Raw genomic sequence first — 26,372 nt, 5'->3', positions numbered from 1 at the left:
ACTGGCTAAACTTAAAGCAATCCTAAATATTTATTTATCACAGTGATGTGGTCGTCCTGAAAAGGACGGGGTTTTCAACTCCTCGTCGTTACGGATGGCCAGCTGCAGATGGCGAGGGATGATTTTAGTTTTCTTGTTGTCACGGGCAGCGTTACCGGCCAATTCCAACACTTCGGCAGCCAAGTACTCGCCAAGTACTGTCGCCAGATAGACCGGTGCACCGGCACCGACACGCTCTGCGTAGTTTCCCTTCCGGAGCAGACGATGGATTTTGCCAACTGGGAACTGCAGACCAGCACGGCTCGAGCGGGACTTTGCCTTGCCCTTAACTGTTCCTCCTGTGTGCGTGTTTCTGCGTAAAAATTCCACAAGATGCTATTAACAGCTAGACAGCCAATTCAGTATTACTGGCTGCCGCTCTACTAACTCTCTCTTTTATATCGTCTCACTGTTTCCCGTTCTGCGATATTTTAACAAAGGGGACGTCCGTACACCGGTACCAGTAGCAGGTATACAATGAAATGTGATGTGAGAAATAGCGTCATTTAAGTTAAAGGAGCTACTCTGAACGTACGAGACACCGTCAGCACGATGGCATCGAAAACCGGAAAAAAGGCAGATTTGTACCGTCACTAGCACATTCAATTACGAACGGCAATGCAAAAGCGAATGTTATGATGTTGAACACATCTTTATACTAGTATGGGGTCGTGTAAAAATATGCCATGCGATACAGGGTTGCCATATATACAGGTTAATCTGTATTTTATTTATACATACATATATGTACAGATTAATCTGTATTATTATTATTATTATTATTATTATTATTATTACTATCATTATTATTATTAAAATTAGTCTTGCATACCGAAGATCGTCGATACATTTCAGACCAGGCCATTGCAATTGTCTCGTACTGAAATTTCGAGAAGAATCTGATATCTTCGAACTTCATAGCTTCAATAAAAATAAACTACAAATTTGTCGTACCTAGCCTTCTGTATTGGCAAATTAAAAAGGAATTGTTCCAAGTTTGTAATATACAGTTGTAGAATAGTAGCTGTTTAATGTAACTAATCTGTATTTTAATGTAGGTGCATCGCTTCAAACTCTATCAGTGAAAAAGGGGAAAGCTTGCACAATTCATACAATCAATCAACTAACTGATATTCGGAAAAGTGATGGGAGCGTGCCAGTTTTTTCGTATTCACGACATCCAGTTATGTCTGACATTACCCACCCGCCTTTTTTAAATGTGACTGATTTTGTGAAAACCACCAGTATAACACTATTTTGTAAGATTTATTATTTTCGAAAATCGGTTAAATATGTTTAGCCTTTTTCAAAAGACAGTCTGGATCAATTTTAGAAAAATAAAGTATTCAAAGTGACTTTTTGAGACAAAATCTACATGTGTTGCAAACATTTGTTCGAGTTGGCGCGAAATTCGTCATATTTATAGGGAAAAGTTTTCAGAACATAGTTTTTCTTGCCTTTCTCATACAGTAAGGCTATGCAATCACTGTGAAAACCAACTTTTGAACCGAGGCCCGGAGGGCTGAATGTCATATACCTTTCGGCGCAGCTCGACGAACTGAGCGAATGTCTGTGTGTGTGTGTGTGTGTCCGTTCGTGTGTGTACGCGCTCACTTTTCTTGAAGATGGCTGAACCGATTTTTACAAACCAAGATTAAAATGAAAGGTCTTATGGTCCCATAGCCTGCTATTGAATTCAATACTGATCTGACTACCGGTTCCGGATATATAGGATGATATGCACCAAAAAAATGAAAAAAATATGCACTCACTTTTTTCCAGAGAAGGCTGAACCGATATTCACAATCTAAAATCAAAATTGAAGGTCTTATGGTCCCATAAACTGCTATTGAATTTGGTTTGGATCCAACTTTCGGTTCCGGAGTTACATGGTAATATGTGAAAATTAGAGAAAAAGTGTGCATTCACTTTTTTTCTGAAACGGTTCAACCGATTTTCACAAACTATGATTCAAATGAATGGTCTTATAATTTTCTAAAAATTGCTAGAACATTTTCTCCGGATCCGACTTCCGGTTCCGGAACTAAGGCGTGATAAGTGATGATGATCAATAACGTGTTCAATCCATCTAGCAGTGAGATGATTTTTTTAACATCCACATGTGTTTTTTGCATGAATTTTCTTCGGTGTTTTAGTTCTCATGACATTATTTTAATGACCGTCGTTTTGAGCGGCAATTTAAATTTCTATTCACTCATTACCCTGTAATGTCGAATTTGAATCTAAACGTGTAATAATTGATTGAACATTCCATGAGATGTCGAAATAAGTTCCACTTTAGAGTTTACGGTTATTTATGATACTTCCAGAACTGGCATTCAGGAACCAGCATAACCGAAAACGATTCGTATGGTCATGAATTAATATGACGAATAAATTTCAAAGCAAAGTCTTGGCATTACATTCCTTTTGTGGAATTTGGCCTTTCTGTTTCAACAGACTTCGCAGCCGATTCATATAGCGTACAGAATCCTTGCATGGCTAGTACTATGAATCCTACTGACGCTAAGAATCCTTCCAGGTCGGAGCTCGAAAATACGACAACTGGTTTGTAAGACCAGCGTCCTATGCATTGAACCGCCAAACCGGGACGATAAATTGCAATAGTTTTGAGTATAACTTCTTCCTTCCAGAATCGGATGAAATTCATTAATTTTATATGGGACCATACATCTTTCATTTCGAATTTTTGTTTTTGAAATTCGATTTGGCCTTTTTGCCTTTCTCATATAGAAAGGTTATGTTATCACTGTGAAAACCGACTTTTGAACCGAGGCCCGGAGGGCCGAGTGTCATATACCATTCGACTCAGTCCGTCGAGTACGCAAAATGTCTGTGTGTGTGTATGTGCGTATGTGTGTATGTAACGTTTTTTTGCACTAACTTTTCTCGGAGATGGCTGAACCGATATTCACAAACTTAGATTCAAATGAAAGGTCTTGTGGTCCCATACAAAATTCCTGAATATTATTTGGATCCGACTTCCGGTTCCGGAATTATGGGGTAAAATGAGCAAAAAATTGTGAAAATAAGTGCACTAACTTTTCTCAGAGATAGCTGAATCGATTTTCACAAACTTAGATTCAAATGAAAGGTCTTCAAGTCCCATACGAAATTCCTGAATATTATTTGGATCCGACTTCCGGTTCGAGAGTTATGGGGTAAAATGTGCAAAAAAAAGAAAATATGTGTTTTAACTTTTCTCATAGATGGCGCGACCGATTTTCACAAACTTAGGTTCAAATGAAAGGTCCTGTGATCCGATGCGTTATTCCTGAATTTCATGCGGATCCGACTTCCGGATCCGGAAATATAGGGTAAAGTGTGTTTAAAATTGTACACCATCACTGAAAATGGGGAAAAACCTTAAAAAATTTTCTAAATCGACCTCAAATCTTTTCCAATTTGATGGTTTTTATCAGTAGACGGTCAAACAAACCAATTTCGGTTATTCTCTTAAGAATCGAAGAAAAAATTTTTTTTCGCCTTTTTTGGTTATGCAATCACTGTGAAAACCGACGTTTGAACCGAGGCCCGGAGGGTCGAGTGTCATATACCATTCGATGTAGATGGCGCGACCGATTTTCACAAACTTAGGTTCAAATGAAAGTTCCTGTGGTCCCATACGTAATTCCTGAATTTTATCCGGATCCGTCTTCCGGATCCGGAAATATAGGGTAAAGTGTGTTAAAAATTTTATACCATCACTGAAAAGAGCGAAAAACCGTAAAAAGTTTTCTAAATCGACCTCAAATCTTTTCCAATTGATAGTTTTTATCAGTAGACGGTCAAACAAATCTATTTCGATTATTCTTTTAAGAATCGAAGAAAAATAATTTTGAAGAATACCACAGTATTATATAGGTATGATAGTATGATTGATATGAGAAAGGCATCATTACACCACTAGGTGGATTAAAACAGGTTTTGAGAAAACGATTGAGCTTTGAGAAATGCTTCGATACTAGAACCGGAATTCTAAACTCGGTGTAGCCGAAGTCTGTTACATCCACCTCAGGAGCTGTCAAGTTTACATTTGATTAAAACTGTTTGAAAATCAGTGTAGACATCTTTGAGAAATCGCAGTGCTAATTGAATTTTAGAATATCTTCCGAATCGAACACTGAATACCGCTAAAACTGAAATAATTCTATTTGGTTATCGACTATCCAAATCGACAAACCCGATCTCAAAACCATTCAATAGCGTTCAGGGTGACGGAGATACCTTTTATTTGAGACTAGTTTGATCAAAATCGGTCCAGCCATCTCCGAGATCTCGACCTCGACACACACACGGACATTTGCTCAGTTCGTCGAGCTGAATCGATTGGTATATGACACTCGGCTCTCTGGGCCTCGGAAAATTTTTCTAAAGTATGAGCGAATTCTATACCTTTTTTCATATTTATAAAAACAAATAAAACAGATACAAATCTCATAAAACTGTCTGATAGATTTCTCTGGTTGGCAGAGATTGATTTTAATTAAAGCTCATATTATCTTTAAAGCTACTGTAAAATTTCATCCGAATCTGACCTCCGGTTTCGCAGTTACGGAGCGATGAGTGTCAAATTTTTCAAATCGCCATATAGAATAAATATACGTACAACACCGGTACGTGGTGGAACGATGGAAGAAGAAAACACAAAACGAACGATGTATGCTTTGTTCTATTTCGCACACACTATGAAAAAACGAAACGACTACGGATGTCTGCTACTAGTGTGTAATATTGGTAAAATACGGTGCTGGGGTTGATAAATGTCACTGAATTTAAATTTATTTAAAAAAATATGCAATTTATACGTCCGGTAGTGCAGTAATACCGTGCTGGTGGTGTAGTGATAATAATAATAATAGAGATAATAATAATAATAATCTTACTATAGCTGCTTATTCATGCTGTTTAGCTTGACTTACATATGCAGACGTAACAGAAATGCAGGTTCGCTTCGTTGGTTAGATTTTGTTTAATTGGTTTAATCGAAATAGAACATGAGATAGTAAGTCTAGGTTTAACTGGGTTCAAAACTGTTCCAATTTGTGGGTTGACGAACTGGCAAACAAACCAATTTCGGGAATTCCGGTCATCTGAATCCGGTTTCGAAAGAATTGGAAATGGTGATTAAAAACTGCAAAAAGGATCTCACTCGCTCTCCTTCAAGATTGCCGAATCGATTTTAATAAACTAAAAGGTTCAAAGGAAAAGTCTTACAGTTTTATACGGAATTCCTAAATTTGCTAGAGTTTGCTAAATTAAGTCCGAACAAACTTTCCTATTTCTATTCAATGAACAGCTGTTTTTGTGAATTTCACAGTAATATTTTTGATGTTATGAGTAATATGAGAAAGGCATCATTACATCACTAGGTGGATTAATACAGGTTCTTAAAATTTGAGGGGAGTTTGAACTCATAAAACTCCCTCTTGTATACGCGCCTGGACGTAACCGACAAATCCTAGTATTTTTTAAAGGGTACACATTTCCTGGAGATGTCTGAATCGATAACGAAAGTGCAAATTGGAAATAAAGTTTTCTAGGCAGCAAACCACAAAACTACCTGACTTTATAACATTCTAAGTACAGCACATAGAATAATCTGACGTGTAGTCCGGCTTGCCGCCAATTGAATTGAGTCTAATTCAGTTATGTCTCTGACATTACCCACCCGCATTATTTTATTCAGATGACTGCTATAACTAAAAACCCTTTCGTTGGAAATTGGCCGATAGAATTTCTAATTATTCATCAACTCAATAATTATGTAAATATTTAATAGTTCTACTGATGCTGCCCAATTGTTTTGCGGCACCATCGACCGCTTTTCTTCCGCTCTTGTGTTCGATTGTCAACCTACATTGAACGAAGAAGACATGCAATTCGCCCAGTAGGAATTATCAAGCATATGCAATTCCCCATTCGAATGCATGTTTCTGTTAATCAACAAAGGATTACTTTCCCCCGTTCCGGAGATACCCGATAATGGTGAAAGATAATTCCATTTTCTTCCCCATTAGCAGTCCACATATCGCACTATACAATCATCAGTCAGCAATGCACAAAACGGCAAATGAGACTAACATCCCACGTGCCCAACTCGGCTAAGGTGCCATCGGATTTTAATCAGCAAACATCTCGCATGCCCTTTTCTTCTGGTTCCTATCGTCGTCGTCGTCGTTGGACGGGTTATAGAATCGGTCCTGATTTAATTGCATAGAACGAACAGAGAGACCATACGGCCGATCCTTCCGGCTTTATGACTCGGTTCCTTTCTCAACCGGGATGGCAGTCCGTGTCCGAAACGATTGCGAAGAAAGCTGATTACAGTTCCAGTGTCAACAGCGAGCAAAACCGGCATGCCGGCGGACTGTATGTGAATGTGATGCATAATGAAGTTCAAACAAGATTGTCCCGGTTTGGAATCGGTCCAGCCAGCCAGCCAGCCAGCCGTGATGGGATTATTCCGAACAGCATCATTCCTGCATCGACCAAACGATTGGATGGTTCTAATTTTGCAAATTTCTTCTCTTTCTGCCTTTCCTTCCAGATCCAATTAAAAACAGTCATCGTTTCGATTGTTAACCTTTCATCAGTGACTTGGGAAAAGCTTGTCATTATCACAATTCCGTCCGTCGGCTCAGGAGCAGCAGAAGCAGCAGCTCCGGATCGTCGTTGCCGTTGTCAACGTCGCCGTCGGATTCGGGAACATTGCCTACAGAGATCACGACGACCGGCTTTACAGCTTCCGCCTTCATCTCCTCCACCAGCGCCGCTCAAGACCACCACCGGACGACGGGGTGGGCGCTGGGTGGGGGCCATGCGTCGCCGGAAGCCTATCGAAGGCTTTCTTCTGTGTGGACTCTTCTTCTGGACGCTACTGGTGCATCTGATCTCGACATGTTTAGCTATCCAGCTGGAGGAACGGATGGAGATCGTGCGGAAAGTGCTGAAGGAAGTGCCTTTGATCGATGGGTGAGTAAAATTTAAAAAAAAAAACACTTTTCCGCACCCCAAGTTGATGCCCATTTTTTCCTCCCATTCTTTCATCCCAGTCACAACGACCTACCGTGGAACATACGGAAATTTCTGAAGAACCAACTGCGGGAGTTTCGCTTCGGCGAGGATATTCGCGATATTACACCTTGGTCAACCAGCGCCTGGAGCCACACCGATTTGCGTCGACTGAAGGAGGGCATGGTATCGGCACAGGTAAGCAAAACAGTTCCGAACAAAAAACACACACACACACACACACTCACACACTGAACTGGGGGATTCCCCTTAATGGCCATTACGAACAGGAACGGTCTGCTTTATGGGAATGTCGTTGTTTGTTCTAGGACACAAGTTTTTTTGCCATCGTTTCGCATATTTCAAACGACATGGTGAATGGACTGGAAAAAGGAACAGAAGGGCGAAAAACCACCAGCACGTGGTGGCCGTCTCGTGAAAAACCGGTCGTGCAGTTTTCTTGATGGTGATGAAGATGAGCACTTGTCCGGGTGGAGCAACAAAAACCACTCTTTTCTCCTTCGTTCCCCCCCCCCCCCCCCCCCACATTTCTACGTGGCAGCTTGTGCTCTTTGAATCCTAGAACGAGCTACTTTGCGAAATCTGATATATTAATTTTCTGCTTTTGGATTTCATATTTGACTTGGGTGGTGTAAGCACTGGATAACAGATGGAAAAATGCACTGCGGTTGAAATGTTTTTGCGATGACTACCAGAAGCGTTCTGTTTGTCTTTGGTTGTTTGCACATGGGTTGTAATTTGAAAACTGTTGCAATTCTATGAAACCACCGCACTGGAATTTGCTTTGAAAACGATCCTCAGAAGCAAAACTAACGACAAAAAGTTGGTGGTTAGTGGAAAGATGGGTTCATAAAGCTTTTTCATATTTACAAATAAATATCATTTATTCCAATGTGCAAAAAACGTGAGTAGCCCCTTACCTCATTTTTTTAGAGTCAGAACCAAGTAATTAACAATAATTCGAATTTTAAAACAAGTCAACTTATGTAATTTTCACAGTGTCTTTACTTTCGGTACACTCCATAAAAGTATTAATCATGAACTCAATGTACTTAAACGCTTACTTGCTGATTTTCAAACATACTAGAGAAACCATATAACATAGTATGTAGCTAATTGTATAATGAAAAAACAAAAGATGAAAGTGATTTTATACTTTTCCTCGCGACCAACAAGGAACAGACCGACATGGCTGCCATCTCGGTCTATTTTTCGTTTGCAATTATGGAAAGTAAAAATAAAACCAGTTCAAAACCGTTTCTAGAGTATTAACTCAAACCCAACACAAATCGTGAAAGTGATACAATAATATTCGTTTCGGTTAACAATATCAGGATGGCAAGTGACCGCGAAAATCGAAAAAAAAACCCAGGAATAAGTTGAGAATATGGTTTTACCGTAAAAACCTGGGAAATAACCAGGAATTTCAGTGAAAAGTATTATTTGGTCAAATTTGAATAACTTGATTATTATTCAACATGTGAAAAGTAGGAGGTAATACCAAATTCTTAGTTTTAGCGAGAAGTTCAGAATAATTGTCGGTAAAGTCGCATAGTGGATTATTAGGAGTTCTTAGGAGCCTTCGTCTTTATAAGTTTGCTAATAACTGATTTAATTTCATCATTAACAGTTCGGCTGAAAAGTTCGTATCGTTTAATAGAAACACACATTTTTTTGCCAAAATTCGTTTTAATTATTCAACACAATTGCCATCACAGGCGATACAGCGATTATAGCGATCTTCCAACTTTTCGATACCATTTTTGTAGTACGATTTGTCCTTTGCCTCAAAATAGGCCTCAGTTTTAGCGATTACCTCTTCATTTCTTCTAAATTTTTTACCAGCGAGCATTCTCTTGAGATCTGAGAACAGGAAAAAGTCACTGGGGGCCAAATCTGGAGAATACGGTGGATGAGGGAGCAATTCGAAGACCAATTCGTTCAATTTCAGCATGGTTTTCATCGACTTGTTTTTGATCGATTGTGAGCTCACGCGGCACCCATTTTGCACAAAGCTTTCTCATATCCAAATATTCGTGAATAATATGTCCAACACGTTCCTTTGATATCTTTAGGGTGTCAGCTATCTCGATCAACTTCACTTTACGGTCATTGAAAATCATTTTGTGGATTTTTTCACGTTTTCATCGGTAACAGCCTCTTTTGGACGTCCACTGCGTTCATCGTCTTCGGTGCTCATATGACCAGTACGAAATTTTGCAAACCACTTACGAATTGTTGCTTCGCCCGGTGCAGAGTCTGGATAACACTCATCAAGTCATTTTTTGGTATCGGCGGCACTTTTTTTCATCAAAAAGTAGTGTTTCATCAGCACCCGAAATTACTTTTTTTCCATTTTTTTCACAATAACAAAAGTAGCTTCACTCAAAATGCAATATCTCACAAACTAATAATCAGACAGCTGTCAAATTTATACACGTATCTTTTGAAGGTTGGTACTAACTGAAAATGGTATGGATTTAATTCTAGTGGCGCCCTCTCATAGAAACGATACGAACTTTTCAGCCGATCTGTTATTTGTTTCGGAGATGTCATCTTGTGACAATACTTGTGCTATGCTTGGGTGAAATATTGATTTCAATAGGACTCACAAATTTGAAAAGTTCTATTTCTACGTTTCGCCTTTGGCTCAAAGTTTAATAAATATCATAGAATGCTAACCTTGCCCCTCAGACAAGATGCGGTAGTGAATGAGAAAAATTTTATCTTATCTATATTGGAAAGCTCGATGGATATCCGGAGCACTCAATCCAAACAATCCTCGATAAGAAATTAAGATCATTGAAAAAACTATCACCTACAACTTTGAAAAATTCGAAAAGAATATCGGTGAACTTCAACTCCAACATGGCTTATCCACTTAAATCAAAATTAAAACCCTTTGGCTTGGATCTAGTGTTCAGTAGCATTAACTACCAATTGAAAACTTTACTAGAATCTCTTAAAGATTCTACTGATAAACTGAAAAAGTCTGGGGTATACAAAATTTCATGTTGTTGTTGTAATAAATTATACATCCGAAAAACAGAAAGAACATTAGATACCCGTTTCAAGGAACATATTGCGGAAATAGGGAAAGCATCCAAGGATTTCAAACGGGGATTATCACACCATTTCAAGTCGAAAGTAGCAGAGCATGACATAAAAATCTTAAGACAAATTTCCAACCCATGGAAATTAGATACAGCGGAATGTTTAGAAATTGTCAAACATAATTCCACTTTTTTACCAAACAGAGACCAAAAAAATAGGTCATCCTGTAAGTGGAATAGTTTCGAATCGGGATCGCGGGTTCTCGAAAAACCAGCTTTAAACAGGCGATCCGCTGTGGCCGGTGAATTGAATATAGCATGAGGGTCTTCCATATGGCGTTGGTGAATATCCATGTTGGCCGCATCCTTCGGTCCGTGTGGGTCCGCGGGAAACACCCCCAGGCTACGAAGGCCCGGCGGGTGGCACGCATGCTGGTCATCGACTGGAGCGGTCTTTCGTGGGCGATGATGGTGATGTTACCAAAGAGAATAAGAGAGAAGTAAAAATTGTGGAAAACGTGGTAAAAAGAGGGTGTGGGAACAAAATGTCTAAAAACGACAGAAATCTAATTAGTTGCCATCGAGATGGTGAAGAGACGGGGGAAGGGGGAACGAAAAAATTAGTGACAAAAATAAAGACCTTTTTTTTTTTTTTTTTTTTTGTTTCAATTATAGAGGCTTTAACATCTTAGGTCATTCGCCTCTTCGGACCAGAAAATCTTTCTGACCCTATGTGCGGGGTTGGGAATCGAACCCAGGCGGGCTGCGTGAAAGGCATCGACTATCCCATCACGCTATACCCGTCCCCCATATAAAGACCTTGTTAATTCCAATGAAGATAGTAGACAGTGACGGGGATCGAAAGAATCGGGCGGGTGTTAGTGTCGAACCAGTAGGTGTACTTTCGTGCGAGCTATAACAGATTACAATTGTATATTAATGTGTTTGATGAAATGGTATATGAGAAGCATATATAAACTATCCCGAATCGCCAACACATACCGAAACGGAACCTCAAACCTAGGTCTACCTCGGGCCCTAAGGGATTCCAATAACTTCGACCTGGCGTCGCGATGCTCTACGCATGACTACACGACATGCTCGATGTCCTGATAACCGTCGCCAAAGGTACAGAGACCGCTCTCCGCGAGCCCAACACGCCGGAGATGTACGTTGAAAGTGTAGTGATTTGACATGAGCCACGACATAACACGAATGAAATCGCGACTCACGTTCATTCCCCTGAAATATAGGGGATACTTCATTGCCTGGAGAACTTCTATTGAACTTAGACTGTCCGTGACAATGAAGTAATGGTCAATGATCTCTAAGATGTACTGAATAGCAGCTAATTCTGCGAAGCCAATCACTGAGTTTGTAAGAAGCAGTGATGTTTTGATTGAAGATGCCGAAGCCTGTGGACCTGTTGATGTTTGATCCGTCAGTATAAAACACCTTTTCACGGTTGACTGTTCTAAATTTATTATAAAATATATTAGGGGCCACTCGAGGGCGTACGTGTTCCGGAATTCCACGAATCTCTTCTCTCATGGATGTGTCGAAAAACACAGTAGAATCAGAAGTATCCAGGAAATGAGCACGCTTGGAAACAAACGAAGAAGGATTAATATTCTGAGCCATGTAATCAAAAAACAAGGACATAAAACGGGTCTGAGAATTGAGCTCGACAAGCCTTTCGAAGTTTTCAATCACCATAGGATTCAAGATATCGCATCGGATAAGCAATCGATATGAGAGATTCCAGAATCGATTTTTCAAAGGTAATACGCCCGCGAGCACTTCGAGACTCATCGTATGAGTCGACTGCATGCAACCTAAAGCAATACGTAGACAACGATACTGAATTCTTTCCAGTTTAATGAAATGGGTGTTTGCGGCGGATCGGAAGCAGAAGCATCCATATTCCATTACGGACAATATCGTTGTTTGGTACAACCTGATCAGATCTCCTGGGTGGACACCCTACCAAGTTCCGGTTATTGTGCGAAGATAGTTGATTCTCTGTTGGTTTTTTTGTTTCACATACCTAATGTGACATCTCCAGGTGCCTTTGGAGTCGAACCAGATTTAGAGATATTTGAATGTGAGGACACCTTAGTTGAAGCTGTAGTTGTGCTGGTTCTCGCTTCCTTGAAAATACAACCAGCTCAGTTTTCTCCGTAGAGAACTCGATACCAAGTTGAAAAGCCCATGTCGACAAGTTGTCGAGGGTATCTTGCAATGGTCCTTGGAGATCGGCAGCTTTGGGTCCTATAATAGACACCACTGGCTTAGATTGCAAGATGTGTTGATACATGCATCAATGTTGCTCACGTAAAAATTGTATAAAAAGGGGTTTAAGCAAGAGCTCTGAGGAAGACCCTTGTAACTGAATCGTATTGTCGACAAATCACCATGCGCGAAATACAATAGATTATATAAAAAGTTGTTCATAACTGGCGAAAGACCATGCTGATGCAGCTTCTCAGATAAGATATTTATTAAGACTGAATCAAAAGCCCCCTTGATGTCAAGGAAAATTGATGCCATTTGTTCTTTGCGAGCTAATGCCATTTGAATTTCGGTTGAAAGCAACGTAAGACAATCGTTCGTTCCTTTGTTTCTGCGGGAACCAAATTATGTTTCTGAAAGTAAACCATTAGTCCCGACCCAATTGTCTAGACAAAAGAGAATGGTTTTTTCGAACAATTTCCGGATACAGGAAAGCATACAATTCGGCCGATACGAATTATGATCGATGGCTGGTTTCCCTGGTTTTTGAATGACGATTACTCTCACTTGTCTCCAGTCATGTGGGACAATATTATCCTAAAGAAGCTTATTGAATAAATTCAATAAGCGCCTTTTGACAGAGTCAGGCAAATTTTTCAACAAGTTGAATTTGATTTGGTCTAACCCCGGGGCTTTATTGTTACATGACAAGAGCGCAAGTGAGAACTCTACCATGAGAACGGTGCTTCGTTTGTTTTCGATGTCGCGACGCGGGAAATCTGTTCCGGAACAGAATCGGGGCATACTTTTCTTGCGAAATCGAATATCCAGCTGTTAGAATTTTCCTCGCTTTCGTTCGACGTGTTTTGTTTGCGCTTTCGTCGAGCAGTGTTCCAAAGAGTACTCATAGATGTTTCTTTTGTTAATCCGTCAACAAACCATCGCAAGTAACCTAGTTTCTTTGCTCTAACTAAGTTATTCATTTGCTTGTTCAGCGCCGTGTAATTCCGATAATTATCAGGTGTTCCATTTTTTCTAAACTTTTTGAAGGCTAAAGATCTTTCAGTGATGAGCACTCTTCGTCCCACAACGAGTTGAGAGGACGGATGTTAGGTTTTGCGCCGGGTACACGTTTTGTCTGAGCTTGAATCGCAGTATCGAGAATCAAGCAAGCCACTTCCTCGGGAGGAAGTTCTTGTGTTGTTTCTACACGAAACCACCCGCGATTCCATTTCAACCAGAATATTAGATGATTTTCTGAATTCGATTGGTTAAAATTTGGTACAACTAATCGATTGTTGTTTTAACTAAACTGTCATTTTTGTTTTTCGATTAGCAGAAACGATGGTTGAAACAACTAATTTAACTGTTTGAAAAAAAATGCTGTCAATTAGTGAGGACACATACCTTTCAATTTCAACAAATATTTTAGTTGAAATAACTGGTGTTGTTATTGAAACAAAATTCTGTTAGTTGAAAAATAAATCGGTTTTATTTGTTTTAGACATTGCAAATAGTTGAATCAACTCGAACAATGTTATCGATTTGCGAAAATAATCAAAATATACTTACTGATACACGGCATGATCTATTTGAAATAAGTTCGGTATGTTGAGATTCATGAAATAAATATCGTTGTTAAAATATAAACACTATTTTATATTGACATGTAATATCATTAGGGCTGGGAAAACCACCGATCACTGCTGTTTTCAAGTGATCTTAGCCAAGGAATAAATTATCATTACGAAATCAGAACTGATCTGATCTCTGAATTTGATTTTTGTATGATCATAATCATGTCAAATCGAGATCAGTAAAGATCTAAATTCTAAAAAAAATACTTCTGATTCGATCGGAAATGATTGATGTAGAAAAACCTTTTTTAATCAGCAAAAGTGCCCGGAGGGGTGAGTAAATTAGCGAAATTATTAAATTTACCTAAAATGAGTATTGAAAGATTATGCCTTCAAACGGTTGAACTAAAGTTATGCACTGATAATTTTAGTCAATTTATATGAGCTTGGGTGCATCAACCGCTGGGAATTGGAATTATGCGACGGCAATTCAAACGCGCCATTCAATCGCAGTGCGTCATGTGTGTTTGAAACCCTTCGCTCCTGTTACTTTTATAAAATAAATTCATGTCAAAAAGCGTTTTATTGCTAATGCATGAATATCATCATCGGTATCAAACAGCTGGAAGTAAATCAATGATCGAATTAGAAGCATAAAATTTTTGCGCATACCTGAAAGATTACGAGATGATCATTCATTAACATTTTCTAATTTGTCACCAAATCTTTTTCATCTTAAACATGGTTAACTTTATCACAACACCGCTGTTAGACAAACACTTGTTATCATAAATTTCTCAAATCGAATGAACACAATTTCACCAAACGCTTTAACCATCGATGTTGTTTTCATTGACAGCGACGCGAACAGATTTCAACTAAAAAAGTTGTTGATTTTGCATTGCGATTATTGTTTTGCTTTCAACTGTCTCCGGCATTTGACAGCGTTCAAAACAACATATTTTTCAACTAGTTGAATATATGCAAATCAAAAACCATATTGGTTGAATCAAAAAGAAATTAGTTAAATCAACTATCGTAAAAATCAAAAACTGCGATATCGCCATTTTATGATCGAAAGGTTCTCCATGTAGTTTCTCGGATATCGAGATTGCGTAGCATTTCCAATTAATATTTCGTGTGAGGTCATTCGAAACATTGATTGTCGCCGATGGTCTTGATCCGCAGGCGATTGAAATTACGCTTTGCTAGACTGATCGTCTTCACTTTCAAGAGTAGTAGTAGAGTCGTCGTGTGGAGTGGACGTGTTTTTCTACCGCTCTTCGACTTAGTGTCGATTACAAGCGAAGGGAGCGCGAGATGTGGCGCTTTTATTTTCGTTAAAGGGGGAACGTGAACCCTTCGGTGTCGCGAGTGATGCATTTCGTTTGGCTTTAATGCTAATTTAAGTGATTTTTAAATCATATCAACCATTGGTTTGGTGTCTGGTGCTTGGGCTTCATTGTTTGCCCTTTTGTGCATGTGTGCGATGATTTATCACGCTTCAGTTGGTGTTAGTTCTGCATGTTTGCACGACCATCAAATAAAGTACAAGATTCGGAAAGCAGAAATGTTTTATTTTTGTGATAAAATGATTTTATCAGTGAGAAAGTCATCTGTAAATAATGGCTATCACAGCATGATTTACATAATGCATGTATGTTTTATGTTTTTCTTTTTGGTGCCTGTGGATAAAGCCATCAAAATGGTACTCAAAAAATTTTTGTTTCGTTTACCATTGTTTAAGTATAGCCTTCCCACATAAACATCACATCAGTGTAATGGTAAGTCTTATCTCAACAGGCTATTTGCAAGGCTGTATATATGGTGAGTAGGATAGTTTATATTTACGTATATTCTCTGCTCATGTCGTTTGCCTCACATACGAGACCGTATGAAGGGATAGTGGCGGGCTGGGGTTTGATACGTGCTGCGTAATCCGGTGCCGTGTCTAGTCAATTTTGTCAAAGTAACTATAAAGGTGTGAGTTTTCTTTGCTGTCGTGACTTTCATTGCTGGTTGTGGGGATCGGTTTTTCGAGCGCATGACCTAAACAATTTTTGGGTCTTGTGCTTGACGGTGCCCACGAAGATAGTGGTGAGAGCATTCTATAAGAGAAATGTGGCTCAACTTTATAGCGATCAAAGTGTTTGTATTTAACATTTGCTTTTCCAAATCGTGTGTGTGGAGCGGGTCTTGTGCGGTAGTAGAATGTGTGCCCCACGGCTAGCATCTGCTGCCGGAGTATGAGATTCGTTTTCTTCACACGGTGTTTTTAGTGATATCGGAGCGTGCGTAAGACACTTATTGCTCTGACATCGCTACTAAGCAGATATGATTTACAACACCTGAGGCAATTAGGTGTGTGTCTCTTTCTGGTAATGTGTTCCGTTGCTGATTCTGGGAGCGGTGCTTGTATCGCGAGGCCTCATTGTGTCTCGCGCGCTCTCGAAAAATGGAACAATCTGCTAGACAAATGACACATCTCTAAGGAGTTAGTGTTCGTAAAAATGTTATTTTACATGTCAAGGGTCACACTACTGGGTAGCTGTCTCGGAGTGGACTGTTGTGGTAGTTGTCTCGGAGAGACCCCCGCACTTATTAGTGTCCACCTTAAACACAAGTGCCTTTTGGCAAGTTTTTGTATGTAATGATCTTCTCTGTTCGTTTGCTCCCTTATAACAGGGTATAGTGTTAGAAAGTACCATTGGCGCTCTTAGATAGCGTTCTTTGATCTTTCTTTTACTTCAAATCGCCATCGCGAAAGGTTGTATTTATCAACGCACGCTACTTTGATTGTAGAATTTCTAAACCAATTTTCCTTTTTTTCTCGAAAATGGCTACGAACATCACTCCGACACCTGAGCACTCGAATGCTGCAGCTTCTGGCAGCCAAGATTCTGTTGTTTCCGAGATGGAATCTCGAAACGACCAGATTATGGATGTTGGAGGAAGCGGTCCTGAGAGCGCTCAAAATACGAGTGATACTCCATCCAATGCATTGTTTGCTACTGAGAAAAAGCAAAATGTGAACAATGGCAATGGGAAAAATTTCCTGCGAAACCGAAATAAGCGACTTCGCAAGAAAGACTCCTCCGAGAACAGTATTTCTCCATCTGGAGAAGTAGTCCCCGGAAAAACTGATCGTTTTCAAATCCGTATGTTGAACGGAATGTTCAATGAGGAACTGAAAAACGATCTAATTAGAGATCTAAATAAGTGTCTCTTTTCGACGGCACCTTTGTTTTTTATTCCCAGCTTCAAGGGGCATGGGCTCAGATACGGCATCGTCTGGTTCTCCCCGGAGAATCAGGAGAGCAGTGACTGGCTCAAGCACAAGCTGGGACTGATAAACGAACAGGCTGGCGAAAATAGGTTCGTTATAGAACCATACAATTTGCATCAAAATCGGATTAGCCTCTCTGTTCCTTGGGACTCAGAGGAGAGACTGGCTGATGTCGATCTTTTGAAGCGATTGCAACTCCAGAACCCCGAGATTCAGTTTCTTCGATGGAAGATTTTAAAAGCTGGTCCGGTTATTGCAGAGAAGCGCTTGTTTTTCTGCAGTATCGATGACTGCTCTCTTGGTCTTCTTGAGAAGAAGAAATTTTGTATGAATTACGGGTTTCAGAAAATTTTTGTGCGAGCTGTTCATCAGAAAAGGCTCAAACAAAAATAACAACCTATTGATAGGCTTTCAAAGCAGACTGTTCGGTATCTCTCAGAGGTATTGAATTTACTTCTGCTGTAATTTCTGTTTTTTCTAGCAGACTGTTCAGCATCCTGACCGGGTGCAGAATTTACTTCTGCTTTTGTGTCGTCAATTTCCTTTCTCCCTGTTCCAACCCTTACCTTTCCTTACATTCCTTATTTCCCTTTCTCCTTTGATACAGGAAAATGATGATATGCAAATTTATGGCTAGGCACAAATCTCCACATAACAAGGGGAACGTGCCATCTGAGCCGATTTGTTCTGATTCCTGATTCCTGATTCCTGAGGTCATTCGAAACATTGATTGTCGCCGATGGTCTTGATCCGCAGGCGATTGAAATTACGCTTTGCTAGACTGATCGTCTTCACTTTCAAGAGTTTTAAGTCAGTATTCAACTTTGCTCATGAATGTTATGAATAGTGCTGAAAAGACGAAACCAATAGGCTGTGAGGGCGATCTTTGGGATCACTTCTGATTTATAAAATATATCAACAAAATAAAATGAAATGAACGGTGTATTACAAGTTACTTTGATTGCGATATTTTTTTTCATGACATTGAATTTAATTAACATTATCTTTTCTTCCAGGGAAAGATAGAATGTAAAAGAAAATTGTTATTTTAATAAATTGTCTATGAATTTCAAAGTTCGTATACTAAGCGATTTGCCTCTTTATGTGAGCTGTTTTGCGAATAGTTTTAACTTTTAGTCAAAATTTGTAATTTCGATGTTTATTTTCAAAAAAGTAAAAAGTTCGAAAAATAGAAAGTTTGTATAGCTCTGAAAAAATGTTAATAAATAGTATGATAAGTGCAATACAGTAAGCATAAGAAAAAGTTATACTTATAACTTTTACTTCAATCCATAGCTCTCTATTTGAGGCGAATTACACGTTACGTTTTTATTCTACTAAACTATTATGTTTTGTAGCATTTATTTATTTATTTATTAAACAACCTGATATTGTGTATTGCTATCACTGCAATCATTATCACAATAAACATGAATACAAATGGAATAATTTTTCAAAACAAGAAATTGTCATACTTAATTCGGAAATGTTGGTATTAGTATTAGGATTGAATTGTTTAGTTCTGCGTGCACATTTCACGCACATTTATATAAATAAGGATTTTTATAAAACAATGTGTTCTCTTCCTAGTTAGTATCAGATTGCAATTCTAAACCGTATTTACAGCTTATTTTTTCGTGCAGTGTATATTGAGAAATATTCAATATATATGGAGTTGTTTGGTTCAGTGTACTGATTAGGAAAGCTGTCATATGTGCTTTAAAACATTTGTAGTGTAGTTACTGTGATGTCTCTCGTGAATCGCAAGAGTGATCCATATTGATATATAGTACCGTAGCGATGTGGAGCAAAGGGATAAATCCAGCGCACTTGGTCTCGCTGGTGGTGCATGAATTCGTATCATTTCCCTCGTATTCAAGATTGTCATATTGAAGTTATCGCAAATATCATAGCTGATCTGTTATCGTCGAGAAGACAACCCAATCCCGTACCGTGTGAGTTGAAGTCTCCTAAAACCAACGTCGGCACGGGAAGGAGCTCTATGATATCACTGAGCCGCTGATGCCCAGCCGAGGCTCTTGGGGGAATATAGATGGAAGCAATGAAAAGGTGCTTGCCTTTCATTGTAACATGACATGCGACAACTTCAATACCTGGTATCGAGGTATTTTTATTCAATACTAGCTGAATTACCCGGCGTTGCTCGGAAATGTTTCGTAAAGGGAAGGCCGAAAAAATTCTCGAAGTTGTCCTGCTTAGTGAAATACTCTTGTAGTGAAACATAACTTAGACGGCAACTCGATTGAACAATACTCCGTTCATGTTCAGATTGCGAATGATCAGTGTCCCACCTCAGATCTCACAATAATCATAATTGTCATGGTATTCTCGACAAATTGGGTAAGTTTTATATTTGAACCCTTTTGTTAGAAACATTTAAAACACCTTTCTCTCTATTAATACCTTCTTAGTAACCTCCGAGTTTCATATGTATATGTGCTTGTGACGTACTTCCTTACTTCCTCGTCACAATCGATCTACAATACCTTTGGCTTCCATGGATATAATCACTTTCTACTCCCTCCTCTTTATAAAAATTTTATGACATCATGAATTGTTCAAAATTTTCCATCTGATAATGATTATTTTATAACGAAAGGTTGTTTAACATCATAAATACATTCGTACTATAGAATTACATTTTTATATAATTTATTTTATCAAGGCTTTAACCATTTTGTGAATAGTTTTGTGAGCCTCGCTTAGTTGCTAGAAATATACTGTACCAATTTTTCGTAAAACCCGATCAATTTTCCCTTTCACTTTCCATGTTCGGGGCACTTACTCCACTCTCTCACCCTCTAAACAACCTTATAATCTATTTTTATATAACTTACTTTTGGTCAGTGAACTTACTACAGATCACCTTCATGATTACCCTGAATAGTGTAGAAAGTATCTTTGCTTTTCAAAAAATATCGATTCCCACCTTTGGTACATGTGCCAAACTTGGTGGCGATTCGTTTAGTTGTTTTGTAGTTATGCTGAGACTTGAATACACCCACGTTCATAGGCAGACAAAGATTATTTTCCCTTAGTTTGTTGAATTCCCCGGCAAAATGGAACCAGATCTTTTGTAATTATTTAAAGAAAAATACGGCATTGAAATTCTTGCCACTCTTTTCAAAAACCCCTCCTTCTAGTCTAAATGTCGATTCTCTTTAAATTTCGCCATTGACCCTCTCCCCCCATGTTAAGGACACTTCCTACACACTTTCCCCCTGAAAATGTTCTAATGATCATTTCTGAAGAGCTTCTTTGGGCCAAATTTGATAGCAATTCGTTAAGTAGTTCCGGAGTTGCGCCGTAACAAACTTTACATCTCCTTTTCAAAGGGATGTACTACATCCACCGAACACGAATACCCTAAGATGCACAAAAGTATCTATGGTCTTCAAAAAGTGTCGATTCTCGTCAAATTAAATAAATTTTTCATGGCCCCTGTTAAGGATAGTTGCTACGCTCTCTCCCCTATGAAAATACCCTTACAACTATCTCTGAAGAGCAAAAAGCAGCTATGCCAAGTTTGATAGCAATCCGTTCAGTTATTCCGGAGTTATGCCATTATAAACATTACACCTCCCCCCCCCTTTTTAAATGCACTTGCTACATCCACCCCTCATATAATCATATCTAATATATGCAGAATGTTTCTATGGTCTTAAAAAGTATCGATTCTCGTCAAATTAGACAAACTTTTTCATGACCTCCCCCTGTAGTTTCGGAGTTATGCCGTTTTAAATATTACACCCCCCTATTTAAAGGCACTTGCTACATCCACCCCCCATATAGTCATATCTAAGGTATGCAAAATGGTTCTACGGTCTTCAAAACGTATCGACTCTTGTCAAGTTATATGAATTTTTCCATGCACCCCCCCTTGTTTATGACACTTGCTACGCTCCCTCCTATATAAATATACTTCCTAAACCATCTCTGAAATACAAGAAGTACCTGTGCCAAGTTTGGTGGCAATCCGTTCAGTAGTTCCGAAGTTATCGCGTTACAAACATACAAACTTACATCCATTTTTATATATATAGATTACAATATATTTTTAGGCACTCGTCAAATTCTTCAAAGTTTAAGAGTAGTTCAGAAGTTAGCCAAGTTTCGCACAATACAAATGCGTCACATCTCACATTGTTTACTAGAAATTTGTAAGGATCAATTTTTGGGATGATACTTCTACAATTCCACTGTATAACAGTGATTGTATCTGTGACCTCGGTGGCTGACTTAGCCATCGAAGGATACGATCGCTGAAAGAAGGGGCAATTTTTCAGTCAACTGCTTCAAGAATGTTTTAACTGTAGAAATAATAACCATAAGAGGTTCAGAAATATTGGAGGTTGTCATGATCCAGTTCACAATATCAAAAAAAGTTAACAAACCACAGTATCTGGTAAATTTTCTGATTGATCTACAGGGACTTTCGAGGGTTCTGAAGTCTCAGGAAGTGGAGGAAATTCTTGCTCAGAATTTAATTTTTCAGGACCTGGAGTTTTTTTCTCCGGTTTTTTGGAACCACTTCTAGATGTTTTAATTTTTTGGAAGACACCTCTGAAGACACATTCGAACCCTTACTAGGGAGCTTGTGAGAGGATACAGAATATTGGTTATCTTGTCAGCCAATATCAGGATTGACCATTATCATTCATATGTTTTAAACTAAGTGTTACAGAAGCATTTGAACATGAAATCACGGCTCCGACGTTTTGGCCTAGTGGTGTGACAATTACCTCTTTTTTAGAACTCAACCCCGAACAGAGTACTCAGTCTAGCACACGTTTAATGTCTCCATACCGACCACATTCATCCCGTTTCCTGTCTTAACGACTGCAAAACTCGTACAGCAGCAGCCAAAATCAGTCTTCTCTAACGTATCTACCTGTGTCACGCCGTTTTCGACAAACCTCTGCCCGCACTCAAACGAGGTTCTTGCCTTATCATGCAACAACAAAAATTCATTCTACACTGGTTTGAACATTTAGTATCATTGGTGGAATGAATCGTACTCTTAATGATTATTATCTCGTTTGTTCGGATGCCACTTACGATATCTATGCGTTTACTAAAACCTGGCTAAACAATAGCTCACACTCAAAACAAATTTTCGACAGCTCATACTCAGTGTATCACAAGACCGTAATAACCAAAACAGCAGCAAGAAGCAGCAAGAAGAGTGGAGGTGGATTGCTGTTCGCTCTAGAATAAAATCTCGCTTGCTGCCCCTTGATCATTGTGCCAATGTTGAACAAGTTTGGATTCACTAGTGTACAATTTAGGAAACAACCCGAAAAGCTTATGGAATCATGTAAACGAACAGAGGAAATAGTCAGGACTACCAACTCACATGTTTCTAGGAGATGTCCAATCATCAACGCAACATGATATATGCAATCTCTTCCGGAAACACTTCAGCAGTGTTTTCTTCGACGAGACTCTATCTAATCATCAAATCTCTGAAACCATCAACAATGTTCCGCGCCGCTCTCCTGTCGGCCCTCACCCTATCATATCGACTTCTATGATTGAGTTAGCGTGCGTCTAGCTGAAGTCATCTTCGAACGCTGGACCAGATGGTATTCCTTCAATAGTGCTAAAAAGTGTTCGAGAAGCCTTTTAGTCCCACTCTCACTGCTATTCAATTCATCACTCACCTCAGAAACGTTTCCTGATATTTGGAAGAGTTCATATATCTTTCCAGTATTCAAGAAAGGAAATAAGTCTGACGCTTCCAATTATCGTGGGATTGCGGCATTATGCGCAGCTTCCAAGTTACTTGAAATTATTGTCCTGGATTTTATCACTCACAATTGCAGTAACAACATCTCTGAAACTCAGCATGGTTTTATGCCCAATCGTTTAACTTCAACGAATTTACTCTCCTACACATCTTTTATCATCCGTTCTCTTGAAGCACATCTCCAAGTGGACGCAATCTATACAGATTTTTCCGCAGCCTTCGACAAGATAAATCATCAAATAACAGTAGCTAAGCTCGATAAGTTTGGTTTCAATGGATCCATACTGAACTGGCTCCATTCATATTTAACTGGCCGCAAAATGTCTGTAAAAATTGGAAACTGTTAAATCTCAAGAAGACACAATATTTCTACAATCACAGCTTGATTCATTCGGTAATTGTTGTCAATTCAACAGAATGGCATTAAACGCCTTAAAATGCTCTGTTATTTCTTTACTCGCAACCACTCGTTTATAAGCCAAGTTATGATGTCAAGTTAAATTTCAAAAACCACATTGATTATATAATTTCCAAGGCTTCCAAGCTTCTAGGATTTATTTTTCGCGTAACTAAAAACTTTGTCAATGTGCACTGCCTTAAGACATTATATTGTGCACTAGTCCATTCGAGGCTTGGATATGGCGCGGTTTATTTGGTCACTTTACTATCAAATCGTTCGTAGTATCAGTAGAATCGTAGCACCATCCATGCAATGTTTCTGTACACTCTGGATCGGCTGCGAAGTCTGTTGAAACAGAAGGTCAAATTCCACTACAGGAATGTAATACCAAGGCTTTGCTTTACTATCAAATCGACGATAAGCGCGTCGAAGCTATCCAGCGAAAATTTGTTCGGTTTGCTCTACGCAATCTACCATGGAACGACCCTGCAAACCTACCTACTTACCAAGATCGCTGTAAACTTATTGGCTTGGATCTATTATCTGTTCGTAGGGAAGTCTCAATAGCAGTTTTCATAGCCGATTTGTTACAATCACGTATCGATGGTCCCGAACTCTTCCAATTAATTAATTTCGACATTCATCGTCGTAGTCTGCGTTATCACCCCATTTTAAAATTACCTTCCGCTAGAACAAACTATGGATTCAATGAACCAATTTACTAGTATGTGTCGTTTATTCGTTAACTTATATAATGTCTTTGATTTTCATATATCTCGAAATGTAATCAAACGATTGATTCTTAGTCACTTATCATGTTAGTTTTAGAATCAAGGATTGGTACAAAGATGAGGAGGTTTTATGCCTACTGGAGGCAGAGGTTCAAAAATTCTCTACTTCAGCGGGCTTTTCCCTGCTCCACATACATGCGTACATACATTATTGTATTTTCGTTCAACCCCCACTCCGTTCCTCCACCATCTCCATAGGAAACTAACTAGATTCGCTCGCCGAAATCAATCCGGTCGTTTCTTCTTCTTTCTCTCTGTCTTCCCGTCGTTTTTTCTGCCTTCCACCATCTTTTTGGCCACTAATTAGATCTTCATGCCGATCCTAACACAGTTGCTAGTCCACGCTCGTCTAGATCCTTCTTCACCAACCCTTGTATACTTTTGCCACTTTTTTCTTCTCTCTCACCTTTTAAGCAAGAGTACTATTACTGCCATGTAAGGCTTGGTGTCTAGTTATAGGGTTATAAATTTAGTTTGAACTGTTAGTTTCAATTGTTAGTGTTAAGTCCAAATGTATCTGTTGGATCATCGTAATCTGTTGATACAAATGATGAGGAGGTTTTATGCCTGCTTGAGATTGCCAAATTTCATCTTCATCGGGCTTTTCTCTGCTCCCAAATAAATAAGTAAATCAGGGACAGCCGGAGATGTGCATTCGAGAGGGTCATTATAATCGCTCTCGTCAGTGGACAAGCAAGCGTATAAATTTTTGATAGGTGGCGTAGCACTCTTCGACATTTCCGCAAAAAAGCGCTTGGAATGTTGCTTGAGAGAATGCTTCATTTTATCCTTGCGCAGTTTGTACGTGGGTCAATCAGAGAGGTCATGCGGTCCCTCCTTACAGTAGAGACACTTTTCAATGTCTCCACCGCAGGAGTTATCCGCATGACTCCCTCCACTTTTAATACAACGGGATTTAATACAAGAATGGGATGCTGTATGTCCCAATTGTTTGCAATTTGTGCAGTTCGTGACCCGCGGCACAAAAAGATTCCGTAATAAGGATTCAAGACTTTGAGGCTATCCTTGATTGTAAAAATCTTATGCATTTTCAATTTTCGTGAATGTATAGTAGATGCGTCACAAATGTACTTTAAACCCATCAAATTTACTCTAAGTGAAACTGTCATCCTACAGCAAACACATACATAAAGCTAGTAAAAGTAATGGTGAATTGCAGTGCAATTGAAAACTAAAGATAAGGTCAAAATCTTACTTAGTTGTTTTGCCGTACAAAAGAGTCTATAGCGAAGTCTAAGCATTACATTCATTTTATGGAATTTCCCCTTTCTATTTCAACAGACTTCGTAACCGATTCTTAGCATACAGAATCATTTCATGGTTCGTACTACGATCCTACTGACACTAAGAATCCTTCCAGGTCGGGGATCGAACATACGAGAATATATAAAATTGTTAAAATCAATTTAATAACTATTATGTTACTTGTCAAAACGAAAATTGTATTTTTTATAAAGCATATAGTCAACGCTGGATCATCTACAAAAACCATATAAATTATAGTTAAAGCCTAAAGGCATTCGAATTGTTACTTGGGTGCGGTGCACTGAATGAAAGGATTAAAACGATTACTTTTCTCACCTACCCAGTAGCTAAGTTTGAATCCTGAAATTAAATTTCGTACTCCAATATATATAAGTAGATAAAAATATTTCAAAAGTGGAATTATCGTTTATTTTTTCGTTGGATTTCATTAAGGATCTCAGACGTTTCTCTGCAATTTCGTACCCGAAACAATCAAGAAGGTAAAAATTTCACAAATCTAGTTGCGCGTAATCTCAAACCAACGAGAATTTAATTCTCCGGTCCCTCGTAAAGTAAATATTTTTATGGCCCTGGCGCTGGCTCCCACATAAATCTTACATCTCTATATTATTTTACTTTCATACACCATACCCGGGTGCCCATCTAAAACCCTTGGGAGGAAATTGTCGGAAAAAATCCAACCGCACCGCCATAACAAAACAAACCGAAGAATGTCCAGCATTCAGGCCACTGCCTCGACGGCTTTCTGTTCAGGTACTTGTGCCGTACTTTCTTCTGATTTCAAGTAAAACCTAGCACCCCCCGTCCTCAACGCCACCATGTGGAAAGCTGCTTTCGCCTTTCGAGACCGAGCGACGAGCCGGTAACCATTTCCGACCCAG

General features: G+C 39.0%; 1 protein-coding gene across 5 annotated transcripts in view; it reads left to right on the top strand.

Moving 5' to 3' along the window:
- Nucleotides 1-26,372, top strand: part of LOC131427355 (dipeptidase 1) — a 715,435-nt gene that overhangs the window by 649,549 nt on the left and 39,514 nt on the right. For all 5 annotated transcript variants that reach the window (XM_058590471.1, XM_058590475.1, XM_058590472.1 and 2 more), the window contains 2 exons: nt 6,611-7,035; nt 7,116-7,272. In XM_058590471.1, coding sequence (XP_058446454.1) covers nt 6,881-7,035; nt 7,116-7,272 — 312 coding nt within the window. In that variant the 5' untranslated portion in view covers nt 6,611-6,880. The remainder of the gene's footprint in view (nt 1-6,610; nt 7,036-7,115; nt 7,273-26,372) is intronic.

The sequence above is a fragment of the Malaya genurostris genome, chromosome 2, assembly GCF_030247185.1.
Source record: "Malaya genurostris strain Urasoe2022 chromosome 2, Malgen_1.1, whole genome shotgun sequence".
NCBI classification, from domain to species: Eukaryota; Metazoa; Arthropoda; class Insecta; order Diptera; family Culicidae; genus Malaya; species Malaya genurostris.
Note: the sequence above shows the minus strand (reverse complement) of the source record. Positions and strands in the feature narration are given on the sequence as shown.